At 42.0% G+C, this 15,056-nt stretch overlaps 1 protein-coding gene across 10 annotated transcripts in view; it reads right to left on the bottom strand.

The window, feature by feature from the left end:
* LOC149308809 (teneurin-1) overlaps positions 1–15,056 on the bottom strand; it is a 293,986-nt gene that overhangs the window by 61,248 nt on the left and 217,682 nt on the right. For all 10 annotated transcript variants that reach the window (XM_089536504.1, XM_089536512.1, XM_089536509.1 and 7 more), the window contains 2 exons: positions 11,672–11,815; positions 1,276–1,525 (listed from right to left, as the gene is read on the bottom strand). In XM_089536504.1, coding sequence (XP_089392630.1) covers positions 1,276–1,525; positions 11,672–11,815 — 394 coding nt within the window. The remainder of the gene's footprint in view (positions 1–1,275; positions 1,526–11,671; positions 11,816–15,056) is intronic.

Below are 15,056 nucleotides of genomic sequence, written 5' to 3'. Positions count from 1 at the left end.
GAGTAGACAGAATTGGATATATAGCTAACAAGTGTTGGATGATCATGCATTGCTAAACCAATTGTCCTCTAATAGCCTGTGATGACTGGTTGATGGGAGGGCAGGAGAATGGGAGCTAATGTCTCAATATCATTTCCTGAATGAGCCATTTGCCCTGTGGAGAAGGGCACTATGATCCCTGTTATGAATGTGTATGGGAATGGAAAGGGAAGAAGAGAAAAGAAAAGGAAAGAGGAGAGAGAAGAGGAAGCAGCAGCAGTTTTGCAGTCTGATCTAAGAAAAAGAGCTGAGAAAAGAAGCTAGCTGCATATACAACAGTGGTAAGTAAGGTACAGCCCATGGACCACGTGTGGCCCTTGGGGGTACCCAAATGTGGCCCTCAGAAGCCTTTCAAAGCCACATGGGAGAAATTTTAGGGCGGTTTTTTTTTTTTGCCCCTCAAACCAGCTAAAATCTCCAAAAAGTGCCCCAAAGGGTATAGTTTGCTCCTTGTAACCTCCAAATACCCCCCTAGACAGAAAAATAGATTCAGCCAAAATGGCACCCCATAAGTAATGTTCTGTCAACTTCAGCCTCACTTAAATGCATTGGTGTGGCCCACAGGGTGGAAAAACGGCCCCCACTCTGTGTGTAGTTGTATTATATAAAACAACCTTGGTCTCTAAGATCTGGTACAGACTGCTGCAAAGCGGAAGTCTGGGGCCAATTCTAGGGTCCCGGAGCGTGCAATGTCTGCACGCTCCCGAACCCTAGTTTGTAATGGCGGCGCCATAATGGCGGACTCTCATCCACACGGGGGCTGCCATCATGACACAAGTGCGGTGCAACATCTTCACATTGCAGCACTTCGCTTGCATCATCGATATGCGCCAGTATGCCAATGGCACACTCATGGCAGCGGTTGCACACCCTCCGTCAGGAGCAAAAATGGGTAGCTTTAGCCCACCCTTTCGGGACAGTCTGTCGAGCCCCTAAGTTGCCTTTGGGAAGCGTCCTCCCAAGGTGAGACTTTTGTCAAAGAAAAGGAGGATCATGTGTTGAAACTAAAAACTTAAGAGGCCTTTCAGGGAAACTAGGAGGAAAGCCATCTCTGCCTGAAATGCACACACAGTACTCTTTCACTGAGTTAATTCGCTTGCTCCAAAATGCTTAGGCTCTTAAAGGATAAGAGACTGTGACCTGAAACACAGAAGGACCAATGCTACCCCAGATATTTGTTAACAAGGTAGCTTTTCCATCCATTTTTTCCCCCTGAAGCTCTCCAAAGTTTCTTACCTTAATTCTAAGATGCTGATGGAATTTCCTGAAGGAAGGAGGCGCCGAACAAAATTGAAGTCCCCAATATATATACTGCCGTCCATACCAGAAGCCATGGCGACGGGCGCAAAGAGTTTACTGGTGTGGGAAGGCCCATTGCAGCTGGCACAGGAGACACTTCTCTGGTGCCCATTGCCCATGACAGTGGAAATGACTGGCGGCTGCTGGGAGATGAATATATTTTCTCCATTTCCTTTATGTACGATACCTGGTTTAGAAAACACACACATAAACATAGTAAGTGGATACATTTGCTTATAGCATTTTGTCTGGACCTATTTGCTGTCCCATTGCGAGGTGAATCCTCATTGAAAAGTGACCTGGAACCAAACATCAGAGAAGAGGAGACAATGTCACAAGACCTGCATTGAAAACGTTCTACCTAATGTTTAGGTAGAATCTCTTTTATTGTAATCTGAATCCATTGGTTCCTGTTCTAGTCTCTGGAACAAGAGAAAACAAGCTGGCTACATCTTCTACAAGTCATCCCTTCAGATATCTATAGATTGCTATCATGTCTGTGTAGCAGTTTGAGTGTTAGACTATGACTCTGGAGACGAGGGTTTGAGTCCCAGCTTAACCATGAACCCCACCTTGGGCAAGTCACACTCTCTCAGCCTCAAGGGAAGACAATGGCAAACCTCCTGTGGACAAATCTTGCCAAAAAACCCCCAGGATAGATTCACCTTAGGGTCACCACAATTCAGAAACGAAGGTGTGCAACAACAATCATATCTAATATGCTTAAATTCAGGATCGATCTCACATACTTACTTTAGCCATTGAGCCATGCTGTTGACCTTTAAAGGAAAACCAAAGGATTCTTGGGGGGGGAAGACTGATCCTTCTCTATGAGCAAATAATTCAGTTTTAGATTCCGTATCTCCAAAACTGTGGGAATTAATATGGTGGGGGAAGCGGTGATCTGCCTAAAAATAACACTCACAATGCGTTCCAAGCTGATCTGTCTCAAAAGAAGGGTGGAAATGGGTATCTGTTACAGAAATCTGCTGAAATGCTTTGTGCATTTTCAGAGGGAAAAATGTTAAATTGCACTGCAAACCGTAAGTACAAAGTGGGATGAATGTTGTTTGGCGGCGTATCAAAATAATGATGCCTCCAAGTGTTTTCCCTCAAGGGAAGAACTGTTATCAAACAGCCTTGGTCCCCCCTCCTAACCTGTGGGAGTGAGAATCAGACGAAATTTATTTCTAACACGATGTTCTTTTTGTTAAAGTACTGGCATTGTTGTTCTTGATGTTAAACCCTTTTATTCCAAAGCAAGGAGATATTAACACCCGATCTTCTAACAAACTCCATTTTCTCATACTGTGAAGTCATCAGAAAAATACATACCTTGTTATTGCTAAATACCCAACAGTTTAGCAACAAAATATTCTTGAGATGCAATTCCAGAGTTTCCTTCAGATTGCAACAACGATTCTTGAAAACTATATATATATATATATATATATATATATATATATATATGGCCAAAGATCTTTAGAATATATGTAAATTCCAAAAAGCAAAGCTTGACTTTACCATTTTGTATATGGGACACCATTTTACTATGCCATTCCATTTAATGGGACTTGAGCATCCATGCGTTTTGATATCCATGGAGGGCCTGAAACCAAACCCCAGCAGATACCACTGTAGTTACTTCTGAAGAATACAAACAGTAAAGAGTTACAGTTTGAAATGGTAATACGTTGGATAACCAACTACTTCTGGGAGTCTTGGAACCATAACTAATTGCTTTTTTAAAAGCAGTTTTCCAAGTGTTGCACAAAACGCAAATGTCATCCGACATGCAGAATGGAAGGAAAAACACCAAACGAACCCATAGTGACATACTGTTCTTTAAATTCTATCCTTTGTACACTGAATTTAAACTTAACGTACATTGATTTAATGCCACCGTATAAGACACATTTGATTTATGCCGCATAGGTGTAATTCTACCTTCAACTACGCACGCTTGGCTTGTCATTAAGAAATGGGAATGAACCACGGACAATTTAAATCAGCTCCCAGTCTGCAAAACATCACAATACTTCCTAAGAGCAATCACTTATTTATTTATGCAGGCAACCATGGAGATATGCTTTTTAATCTGCTGGTAATGAGGAGATGAATTCCCATGGTTTTCATGGGCTACATTAACCCATAGTGATATCCGAGATCATATCCTGCAATGACCTGACTCCCAGGGCCCCTGAGGTGGCAACCACCCATTTGAATAGGCCTGTTTATAATAATATGAGGTGGCAGGCATTGGAAGGATCTTGGCACTTAGGCAGTCCTCCCTGGCAGTGCTTTATAAGAAGTGGCACCGTGTGAGCGTCGCTGGGTGAAGCTTGTGAATATTTCATGGCCGTTCCTACAAGGCAAATATGAGACTGAAAAGCTGCTTACGGTTAACCATCCCTTTGTGATCGTCTTGGAAAATAAACAGCATCCACCACAAATGGCCAAAGGAGCTCTGGACTCTGCGTTCTCAGCAAAGCAGAACCCAGGGCCAAAGTCGGACGTCTGCTAGCACATTTTAGACGCCTTAGTATACCTTATGAATAAATATGAAATTATGATTTAAAAACAAAAGCAAAAGAACCCCAAACAACAAAACAACACCTCTCCTGGAAGACAAATGGTGGTTTGGCACTCCATACTGAATTCAAAGAACGGAGAAGGGAAATATTTTACATCTTGTTTATGAGAAACAAGAGGTAGGATACAGATTTCTCTTGGGGATTTCTTATGGTTTTTAAGAGCAGCTTAATAGACACAGAGACCTCCTCCCCAGGCAATAGGAATCTACCGAAATGACAGGAACAGTTGGCCTCTGTCTGTGACTAAATGTGGAAAAGAAACATCTTTCATCTTTCTCCCACAAGTAACAATATATAATCAGGTCCCTGTAGACTCTGCATGGCTGAAATATGTGCAAAGATTTTGTTTATGGTTAACGATAAAAAAGAGGGCTTTTGTTTCTTATGGCGCCGTAAAACAATGTACTGCTTCTTGCATCCCCAAACAATGCACAGCCCTTGCATTTTGAAAATGAAAAACTATCACCACCCTAAAAAGACCTTTGGGCTTTAAAAGGCAATGCCACCGCATGCTCCAAAAGACCTTACCATGCAGCTAGATGTGTTGAGATATAGAGTCAGCCATCTTCCAGTTTATACTAGGGATGGAAAGGATATCTTTAAAAATGGTTGAAAAATGTGTCTGTCAGGAAAACCCACCCAAGAAAATGCTGGACTGGCGAGAATCTTTGCAGTTAATTCTGTCTAAAATGTGCATGTGCTCCCCCAAAACAGAATTTTTCTGCTATGTGTTCACCTTGTTATGCCCTGCCTCCAGGAGCCAGGCATGTCAAGAATGAGAGCCCAGGGGACATGCCAACCACTCCAGCAGCCTCTGGAGGTAGTCCTGCACCCAATACCAGGACCAAGGTCCCAAAAGCAAAGCTTCCCTCTACCTGAGTCAGACTTACCAGTGCCTACTCCCATAGAGATATGCCAAGAAAAAGAGAGACAATGAACTTTACTGCATTGGCCCTGGAACGGGCCTGTAGTGTTCCAAAATGGAATGTTCTGGGGATGCTCGGTGGCGGGGAATGCATTTTACCACACAATGAGAATGCTGACACTGCCACCAAGCATCCCCATCCTGTTCTGGATGTGTTCCCCAGGGGCGATTTCCGGGAACGCTTCTCAAACGTTCCCGAAAATCACCCCCTATGGGACGCATCTGGAACGGGATGGCAATGTTGGTCGGCAGCGGTGGCAGCATTCTCACTGTGCGGTAAAATCCGTTCCCCGCCGCTGAGCATCCCCATGACTGAAGCCTCATGATGAATCTGGACTGGATTATAATTCCAATGCTTTTGCCAGCAATGACTTGGTGATAAAAGCTCCCTTTCTTTCTCACCCTCAATGCTTGAAATGATGAGACTCTGGACTGAGGGTTTGGCTGGCATCCCAAAGGCAAAACAGGACACACCTAATGAGAATGAACACTTACTGTGAATTGCTGCAATTTCAAAGAATGATATGCATCGGAAAGGAAGGAATATTTACTTGTTAATGCATACCAATGGCCCTGGATGGGGAATGAAAGGGAGAGGTTGAGGATCCCTAAACCAGGAGACGTTATATGGTTTAATAACAATGAAATAATGCAGTATTTTTTCTCATCCTTTGCCTCCTGACTTCTGGAGACAGATCCCAACCCACTGCCACAGTAAGACTTTATGTTTCTCCGGTAAATGTTCCCCACACGAAATGATCTGAAGGCACACAGCAACAACAACAGATATGACACATGGGCCTCATTCCCACTTACAAAAAAAGTGGTTTGTGATCTGAATGGATGGATGGATTCGACAGCGGAGGTGGATCCCACTACATTTGCCTCGACTGCATTTTTCCCCTGTAAAATAACCCAGTTGTGGTTCATATTCATTAATGAATCAATTCTAAATGGACCCGCTCCAGCCAGTCAAAGGGAAAATTTAAATTGATTCCGATCCACATCTGGTTCACACTTGTGCAGAATCAATTTAACCAAAAAGACGTGGAAAACATCAGCGCCAAAAAGACGTGGGTTAAATGGATCTAGCGCATGGCCCTCCTCTCTGAATCGCTTCAGCGAATCGATTCAAGTGGGAACCAGGGTCATTTGAAGCGGTTCAAACCAATTTGTGATCCGGTTTAAAAGGTAATGGGAATCAGGCCGTGATGAGTGGAAGGGGGAGAAGATCAATTCAAAGAGGGTGGGGGTGATATTTCCAAAAAAGAATTTGAATGCAAACGTGGGAATCTGCAGGTAAAATCAAAACATAAAGAATGGAAAACCTTGATGCTTCCAGATACTTTTTTCCGTTCCAGGATGAGCCCTGAATCTCCTTAAAAATTGCAAAACAGTATGTTTTCCCCAGAGGAGCACCATTTGGGGAAGGGGTGTTTAACATTTAACCTTTTCCTCCCAACGTAGTTTTCCCCAATCAAAATTCTGCCTCCAGCCCCAGCGCTGCCACTCTCCCTGCCAGGAGACCAACCACCAGCTCAAATATTAGTACTTGTGACTTTTCCCCCAGCAGGGATAACAACAGATTTAGATTCAGAAGACAGTGCAGGCCAAAAGGTTTGAATAAAAACCTGCACATTCCCCTCCTCTTCTCTAAAATAAATGCTTTCCAAACAGAAATGTTAGGAGATCTAATCTGCAATCATTTGGCCTTCAAACTGCTGAAAGTATTGTATGCACAAAGCCATTAGAGGAAGACCTTTAAAAGCAGTAGATGTCCTGAAAATGATTTTGTTTCCTTATGCCTAAAGAAAGAAAGGCAAATGTTGGAACGTCTACAGCCAGATCAGATCGAATGACCTATCTATAATTGAGTCTCTTTAAAGCTCTTAAATGTAAGGTTTTCTTTTCTTTCTTTCTTTTTAAAAAAGTCCCTTTTTTGATTTGAAATGTAGAATTCAGCATCTCTCTTTGTGTTTGTGTGTTGCTGCATGAGATTAAGGTTCTTTGTTTTGCCCTTCCCAGATCACTGAAAATAGCATGTTGAATATTTTTCTCCAGCACTTGAGATGTAGGAGATTTTCCTACTTCTTCTGGCAGATATTTCGGCCTCAACAAAATTACAATATAGTTAGAATACTTGACCACAGAATCAGACCTGCAATTTTTGCAATGGTAGGGTTTGCTAGTTATCTGTTGTCCCACTTTTAATCTCCTCTTCAGTTAATAGTTGGTCATTCTCTAAAAGCAGCGTTATTCCCAGCATCTTGGCCAGTTGCAATGAGACAATCCCTTCTGTTTCAACCAACTTTCCTACCTGTGATAATGGCATCCTACAAATGATCTTCTTTCCTAAATATGGCACAACTGTACATCTGTCAGGCTTACGAAAGTAAATGAAGTAAATAATAATTACTATCAGGAAGCCAAAGAGTTATGGAAGACTCTGGGGGTGGCATCTTGCATTATGGGACCCATCTACAAGTTAGAAATATTGGAAAACATCTGCACTTTTCAGAGCCAAAGAGTTGTTACTGCCTTTGTCAGGCTTTAGAGGAGGCATGGTTGAGGCTGGGCAATAAGGTGCCGGATTATCAATTGTATGGGGCCAGATCACCAACTTCAGTGTGAGTATGAACATACAAATGCTATCTGTAATAAGTGTTGTTGGACTACATTTCCCATCATCTTCTTCCCATGGATATGTGAATCATGGGTGATGCAGCTGAACAGCAACGGAAGGACCACAGCCTGCCAACCTTTACTGTAACCACAGAGTTGATCCATTCAGAGCAAGGTATCTGAGAGATGCTGGGAGATAGAAGCAAAGTGTGGAAGGAGAAACCTTGATCACCACTATCTTGCAATCCCCAAGCTATCATATGGCCTTCAGGTATACTGAGGATATAGTTCTAATATTAGTGTTGAAATAAGGTTGAGCTGCCAGCCCAGTTGGTGACAATACACGAAATGGAAAGGAGAAATATCTTCTTCTTCAGATCAGCAGCAAAATGTGAAGTCGAAGGCTTTCATGGCCGGCATGCACAGTTTTTTGTGGGTTTTTCAGGCTATGTGGCCATGTTCTAGAAGAGTTTATTCCTGATGTTTCGCCAGCATCTGTGGCTGGCATCTTCGGAGAATGCCAGCCACAGATGCTGGCAAAACATCAGGAATAATCTCTTCTAGAACATGGTCACATAGCCTGAAAAACCCACAAAAAACCAGTAGCAAAATGCTTTGGGTCAATCATCTGAGCCTTTCTACACCATGATTTTGAGGTATACTAAAGTGATATGACTGTGAACTGTAATGCATGGATCCTGCTTTCACTCCCAATTTTTTCTAAGGTGATTGTTAGTCTTAACTAGAGCAGGCCCATTAAATCAATGGGATTTACAAGAATGGATTCAATAGATCTACTCTGCTTGGATTTAGGCCATGATGTTTTTCCTGATAGTTCTGCACCCCTGTTAATGTACACATAGTACCCATTGTCCATCAAATGTTTGACATTTGATCAAGGGTTAGAAAAGAAAGGTGCACACTTCCATTCTTTCGGCAGCTGATAACGTCTCAAAGAGACAAGGGTCAGAGAAACGTTCACCACTCATTGTCCTCTGTAATAACAGAGCTGTTCTGATTTTCTTAGCTTTCTTGAAATGCCAGCTATTAATAGTGGCACTCCCAGGGTCTTCCACATCGTCCTGATGACACCTTTGCACTATCTGTACCTTCTCTGAGAAACTGGAGGCTGCACCTCTTTATCAGTCTGAAAGCAAGTCGGGGCTGCTAACAAACCCAGACCTTTATCTCCTTCTTTGCACTGAGAGGCCAGACAAATAATTCAGAGCCAGCAGAGAAAAAAGGAAAGGACTGTTCTATCTGAAAGTAAAAGCATCTTTTAAAAAAAGACCTAATTACAGTAGAATAGCCCTATTTGGGTGCTGGTTACTGTGATGATCCCACATATGAAGAGAAGAATACAAAGCAGGGTTCTTGCAGGGATGGAAAAGTGTCTATCTTGTCTTCAGACTCATTGTTTTCTCTATGAGGAAAGCAACAACAGATGAAGGTGGGGCAGACACTCACCTTCTCACATGTTGGATCCACAAAGTAAATAACACATGAATATGGCCCTTTTTTCTCCTGTTCAATAGTATGCTTCTATAGCTTTTTGGTGGGTTTTGGTGGCTATGTGGCCATGTTCTGGAAGAGTTTATTCCTTACGTTTCACCAGCTTATGTGGCTGGCATCTTCAGAGAATGTGGCTGGCACCTTCAGAGCATCTTCCTCTGAAGATGACAGCCACAGATGCTGGCGAGACATCAGGAATAAACTCTTCCATAACATGGGCACATAGCCTGAAAAACTCACAAAAAACTATGGATGCTGGCCGTGAAAGCCTTCGACTTTACTTTGTTTTAGAAGTTCTCTCCTCTCTTATCTGAGATGGTCAAAAGCGGTAGGTTTTGCTGTACAATGAGGGACGCATTCTGCTCATGTCCATGGCATCAGAAATGGATTTCAAAGCTAAGCCCTTCCATGTCATGCTCAGGAAAGAGAACCCAAATGAATGCAGGTAGAAAACAAATGGTCTTTTGATTTGACTTGAGCTAAAATGGTTTGTGTATGTGCATAAATAAATCTAGGTTACTAACCGGTGACATATTTTTGGAAATTCAGACAGTCATTGAGGGGCTTCACTGTCAGGAAGACAGATGCAGTCAAGACATTGAAGGAATGCTATTTGAATGGGGGGCACTGCTGTTTTAATTGTATTCTGGCTGCTATTTCTTCTTATATGGATGACATTTCTCACCGCATTCTCACCCAAGCAATTACCTCCCAGCAGAACAAATTATCTAGTTTAGTTGACTGCTGCAAACTTTGTAAGAAATAACTTCTTAAATGAGAAAGTCACTCAAAATGTATTCCTTTCAATTCTGCATATGCCAATTAGAGATGTACAATGAGCAAAAACTCCATTTTGTTGAGATTTTCTCACTTCTGCATTGCAGCCCATTCTGACATCTGTCTGTATCCGATTATAATTTTGTTTCATGGAAATTTGTACACATTTCCCATGCACATTTTTCTCAATCCACACATTTTGGACACATTTATTATTCTCTGACTGACTAGAGTTTGGGCACCTTTTCTAGACATAAACTTTTTTCATGCACATTTTAAAATATATACACTTCTCAGACACATTTTTTGTACATGCACCAACTGGATCACTCACAAATGTGCAAACACCGCTAGCAAACTGCTTTCAGGTTGGCGTTCTGGAGTTATGAATTGAATAAATTGAGAGAGAACGCACAACCAAATCAAAGGAAAACCAAAACAAATTCCTTTCTTAATGTCAATACAAAAAAGTGCAGACTGAACTTTATCGTAGAGTTTTTAAAGGTTCGACTCACAGCATTAACCTTAAATACATATTTTCCCTGGCTCAAACTGATGAGACCTCTTCTTGAACTTTTAGTGGGGATCAAGTGATAAATTATTTTTGACCTTTCAGCTAATGAAGTTTCAGAGCACATGCTGTACTCTTCCGGCAGCCGTGCTCAAATTGTGGGAGCAAGGAAGGGCAAGCATCTTAATGAAATCCACCAGCTGCATCCTCTGATTCCCCCAAAGTTTCGCCAAATCACTGCTACTAATGGTGTTTGTAGTTATGTGCCTTCAATTCGTTTTTGACTTATGGTGACCCTATCATAGGTTTTGTTTGTTTTGCAAGATTTGTTCAGAGGAGGTTTGCCATTGCCTGGCCCCAAGGCTGAGAGTATGTGACTTGCTGAACATCACCCAGTGGGTTTCATGGCTGAATGGGGAATCGAACCCTGGTCTCCAGAGTCACAGTCCAATACTCAAACCACTATGCCATGCTGGAAAATCACTGCCACTACATGCTTCTGAAAACTAAGGACAATATTGCAAAAGTTGATGGTTCAGGTCCCTTCTGACCCTTCTCGCCATTCCAACCATAGGTTCTGTTTTGTTTTGTTTTGTTAAATGGAAGTATACTGATATACTGATTCTGTTGTCCAGACTTTCCACATTACCCCATGCATCTGAGGAAGCAGATTCAATTCCACAAAAGCTCATGCTACCAACTCCTCTCTTTTAGTTACTCTCAAAGATGTTGCAAGATCCCTTTGTATACTGATTTTTCAGACTATCATGGCTATGCCTTTGACTTCTAGTAATAAGACATTTCAACAGTATTGCAATGTTGATAATAGGCAGGTTCTCAATTGCTCCTAGGCATGGCAGGGACAGAATGTAGCTTTTCTTCTTTTTTAAAAATTTATAATTAACCAAAATTAGCCAAAATCTGGATATGGGAGGTTTGCCCCTCTTGAACACAGATGAACTGGAATGTGCCTAGAAGAGGATAACTAGGATGCTGAAGAAAAGCAAATCCCATGACGGTTTTGAAGAGTTGAAGTCTGACATCACCTGAAGGGTCACAGCTGCTTCTCCAAAATGTAGACTATGCAGGAAAAGTTGAAGAAAAGAAGTTGGAGAAAAGAAGATTAAGAGGGGACAAGGATGTCACACAATAAAAGTTCTAACCTAGATAACTTCCAAAATCCAAAACCACTATAATTCTATCAGATGGAAGAACAAAGTTTGGATGTATGAGGATTCACCATGCTCTACTGACCAGATAAAAAGCACAATGAAAGTGGGATCGTAAAAGTGGTTAAATTTTATTTTGACATAACTGTAAGCATTCACAGTTTTCACTGTCCCCCCTCCCCCCCAATGCTTCTTCTATAGAATTTAATAACAATGTACTTACCACTCTGTGTATTCAAAATGTGGTGTTTGTCCAGGGACCAACCTCCCAGATTGGAAGCATCCAACTCAAATCCTTGCAGGACTACAGTCCTCTTCTCCCACAGAACAAAATCAGGGCAGGTCTCATACTCATAGCCTACTGACACTGCAAACAGATAATAAAAAACATGTTACTGGCAGTTACTTCTTCCATTGCCCAGATTAATCCCAAAAGCAATTCATCTTGCATAGTCAACATTGTCTTTTTTGGGAGAAGCAGCTGTGACCCTTTAGGTGAGTGGACCCCAAACATTACCCTTAAAGAGATTTTGGACGTCAGCTTCCAGAAGCCTCCACCAAGTTGGCCGATAGTCTGGGATTCTGGGAGATGAAGTCCAAAATCCTTTAAAGAGCACAGTCCAGTGATCACTGCTTTAAGTGATGTCAGACTTCAACTCTTATAAACCCTTGCCACTGGCTAAGATGGCCAGAACAAATAGGAGGTGCAGTACAAGAACATTGGACAGCCACAGTTCTCTGCTTTTGGTCTATCCATGGGCCATGATGAATGATTGAGGCTATACTCTTGTTGTGACTGGCTCTTATTTGTGTGCAAGACTAGCAGGCAAGGCATGGCTCCATGGGGCATATCTAGCTTACAGATAGTGCCTCCTCAATCTTGTAGACATTCAGTTGTGTCAAATACCACCTTTAGTGGTGCAGCTGTGACACAGGTTCCACATGCTTCTGAGAATGCTTCTTATGTAATGAAGCATGGTCACTTGACCTTTCCTAGCTTAGCCTTACCAATTAAATTAAATTACCAATTAAAAGTATCATGTGTACCTGACTATCAAAAATGGAGCTGGTGACTATACATTTCACCAGACACTCACATTTCGTCTTCAGGAGGCCTTGTCACATCAGCAACCAACCAAGAGCTGTCATAGGGTGAGAGGGCTAGTGTTAAGGCAACTAAGGAACTCCTGCTTATCCCACAGTAAGGCTACTTCTTATTGATTTTTTTATCCATATTGGGTTGCCGTAAGTCACACACCTTCAAGCACATGCCTGCAAGCAATTTCTGACTTATGACAACCCTAAAATGAATGCATCATGGGGTTTTCTTGGCAAGATTTGTTCAAAGGCCATTTGCCGTTGCCTACCTCTGAGGCTGAGAGAGTATGACTTGCCCAGGGTCACCCAGTGGGTCTCCATGGCCAAGCGGGGATTTGAACTCCTGTTTCCAGAGTCATAGTTCAATGCTCAAACCACAACATGTCATCTCTAATATTTAAATATTATAAATAAAATAAATAAAGACTGTAAGTTAAGAACGAGGAAAATCTGTTGCGTGGCTGAATCTTGCCATCCCCCATTATTGGTCATGTTACTAAGGTTGATGGAGTTTCAGTTTAACCATAGTGGGAGGAAGACTTCTATAGGAAGCTATGGAGATTTTGCCCTTCACAGCAGAAACAGAAAGTGGTGACACTTTGAAAATTTCAGAAGTCAACAGAAACAGCGGAAACTGCAAAACTCATCTCAGAAAAAGAGAATAGCTTTTCTTCCCCTTCCCAAAGTGTCAAAGGTATTTTTCTATTTCATTATGATGAAGAATGCAAAATAAACTGTTGCTGCCAGAGCTGATGTGCTCCAGATCCTAGAAGGACCACTGTGTGCCGGTTGGTAATGCGATGCCTGCAGAGATCCCAGAGCGGATGGGCAAAGAGGAAAAGAGTCCCTGAAAACTAAGGACGGTAATTGCTTTGCGCTCCTAGAGGGAAGCGCTTGGCTTGTAAATAAGCATTTCTCTTCCTTTGGAGAGGTGTGGGACAGCTATAAGCAGTAGGATATATATATATATACACACACACACACACACATACGAAAAATGTACAGTATATCTTAAAAAGAAAAACAATGCTGAGATGAACTAGGGCTGTGTTGACTTTCAGTGGGCCAGATTATTTCTCCGTCCAGCCCAATATTATCTACCCAGCAGTAGGTCTCATGCTGAAGTCTTTTATATTCTCTGGTCCTTATTAACTTTGAGATGCCAGGGGACAACATCTATGCCAAATGTGCACTTTGTCAATTGAGCTATGGCCACTCCTGAGAATAGTGGCTCCGAACCTATGGGTTGCAACCCCTTTAGGGATTGAACAATATTTTCACAGGGATCGCCTAAGACCATTGGAAAACACCAATGGTCTTAGTAACCCAGACACTGCAATTTTATGGTTAGGGGTCACAACAACATGAGGAACTGTATTAAAGGGTCACAGTATTAGGAAGGTTGAGAACCACTGCCTTAGAGGATGGAAGGGTTTTCAGTATGATATCTAGCTATAGCCTTCACTCAAGCTGGATGGCTGTCTGTCAGGGATGCTTTGATTGAGGTTTCCTGCATGACAGGGGGTTGGACTGGATGGCCCTTGTGGTCTGTTACAACTCTATGATTCTATGATTCAATGAGATTTGTTTTCCCACCACTGATTCGTATTTGCGCTGAAATGGTCACAGTGGTTGCTATGCATCCTAAGGGCAGTACCTTTGTAGCAGCAGTTAGATATCACGAATGGGAGGCATGGTCTGATCCCATTTGGTCACCTTGCTACCCTACCAATGTTTCATCAGGGCTGTAAAAATGTGATGTCTACAGGGTGGCATAGTTACAGCTGTAGATCTGCTGGATTCAGAAGTGAACGAATAGAGCCAGTCCATCATAGCAAGCCTCCTTTTTCATCTATATCAGAGGGCTAGCATCTGCTCTGCCCCCTGACCTTGCACTCTCTAATCCATTACTTTGAAGCTAATAGATCTTGCTGGAAGGCAAGAGCGTAAGTAAAAGACTGGGAAATCTATCTGTCTATCTTTCTATCCACCCTTCTATCTGTCTTTTACTGCCCATCTGCTTTCGTTTAGAGCACATGAAAACGCCCTTTTCACTCAATTTGCTATTTCAAATTTATTCCAAGACCATTTAGTATTACGGCATAATTATTATACATGACTCTTAAGTTTTACCGGAATATTTGATGAGGAGCCTTTCTTGGAATCAAAGGAGACAAAAAAAAATTATATATGTTTTGGCTCTCTGCCGGTTTCCCCCATTCAATCCTTTGACTAGAAAAGCTGAATGTGCATTAAAGAAACTTACTAGTTGCAAAACAGCTGCTGCAAGATTATATTCTCACACGAGAGGATTAAATAACCAAAATTTATATTCCTAGCCAGAGTAACCTTAAGGTATACAGAACTGAAACAAAGTAGGAAAAACGTGGGAGATCTATGGAGCAATCTCACAATATCTCAACAACATGTGGCCGATAGATGAAAATGGAATGGAGTGAAAGAAGAAAGAAGAAAGGCTGAAAGGAGTGTGTAAATATTTGATGGGGCTG

The sequence above is a fragment of the Sceloporus occidentalis genome, unplaced genomic scaffold (assembly GCF_023333645.1).
Source record: "Sceloporus occidentalis isolate IW3139 unplaced genomic scaffold, rSceOcc1.0.p SCAF_8, whole genome shotgun sequence".
NCBI lineage: Eukaryota > Metazoa > Chordata > Lepidosauria > Squamata > Phrynosomatidae > Sceloporus > Sceloporus occidentalis.
Note: the sequence above shows the minus strand (reverse complement) of the source record. Positions and strands in the feature narration are given on the sequence as shown.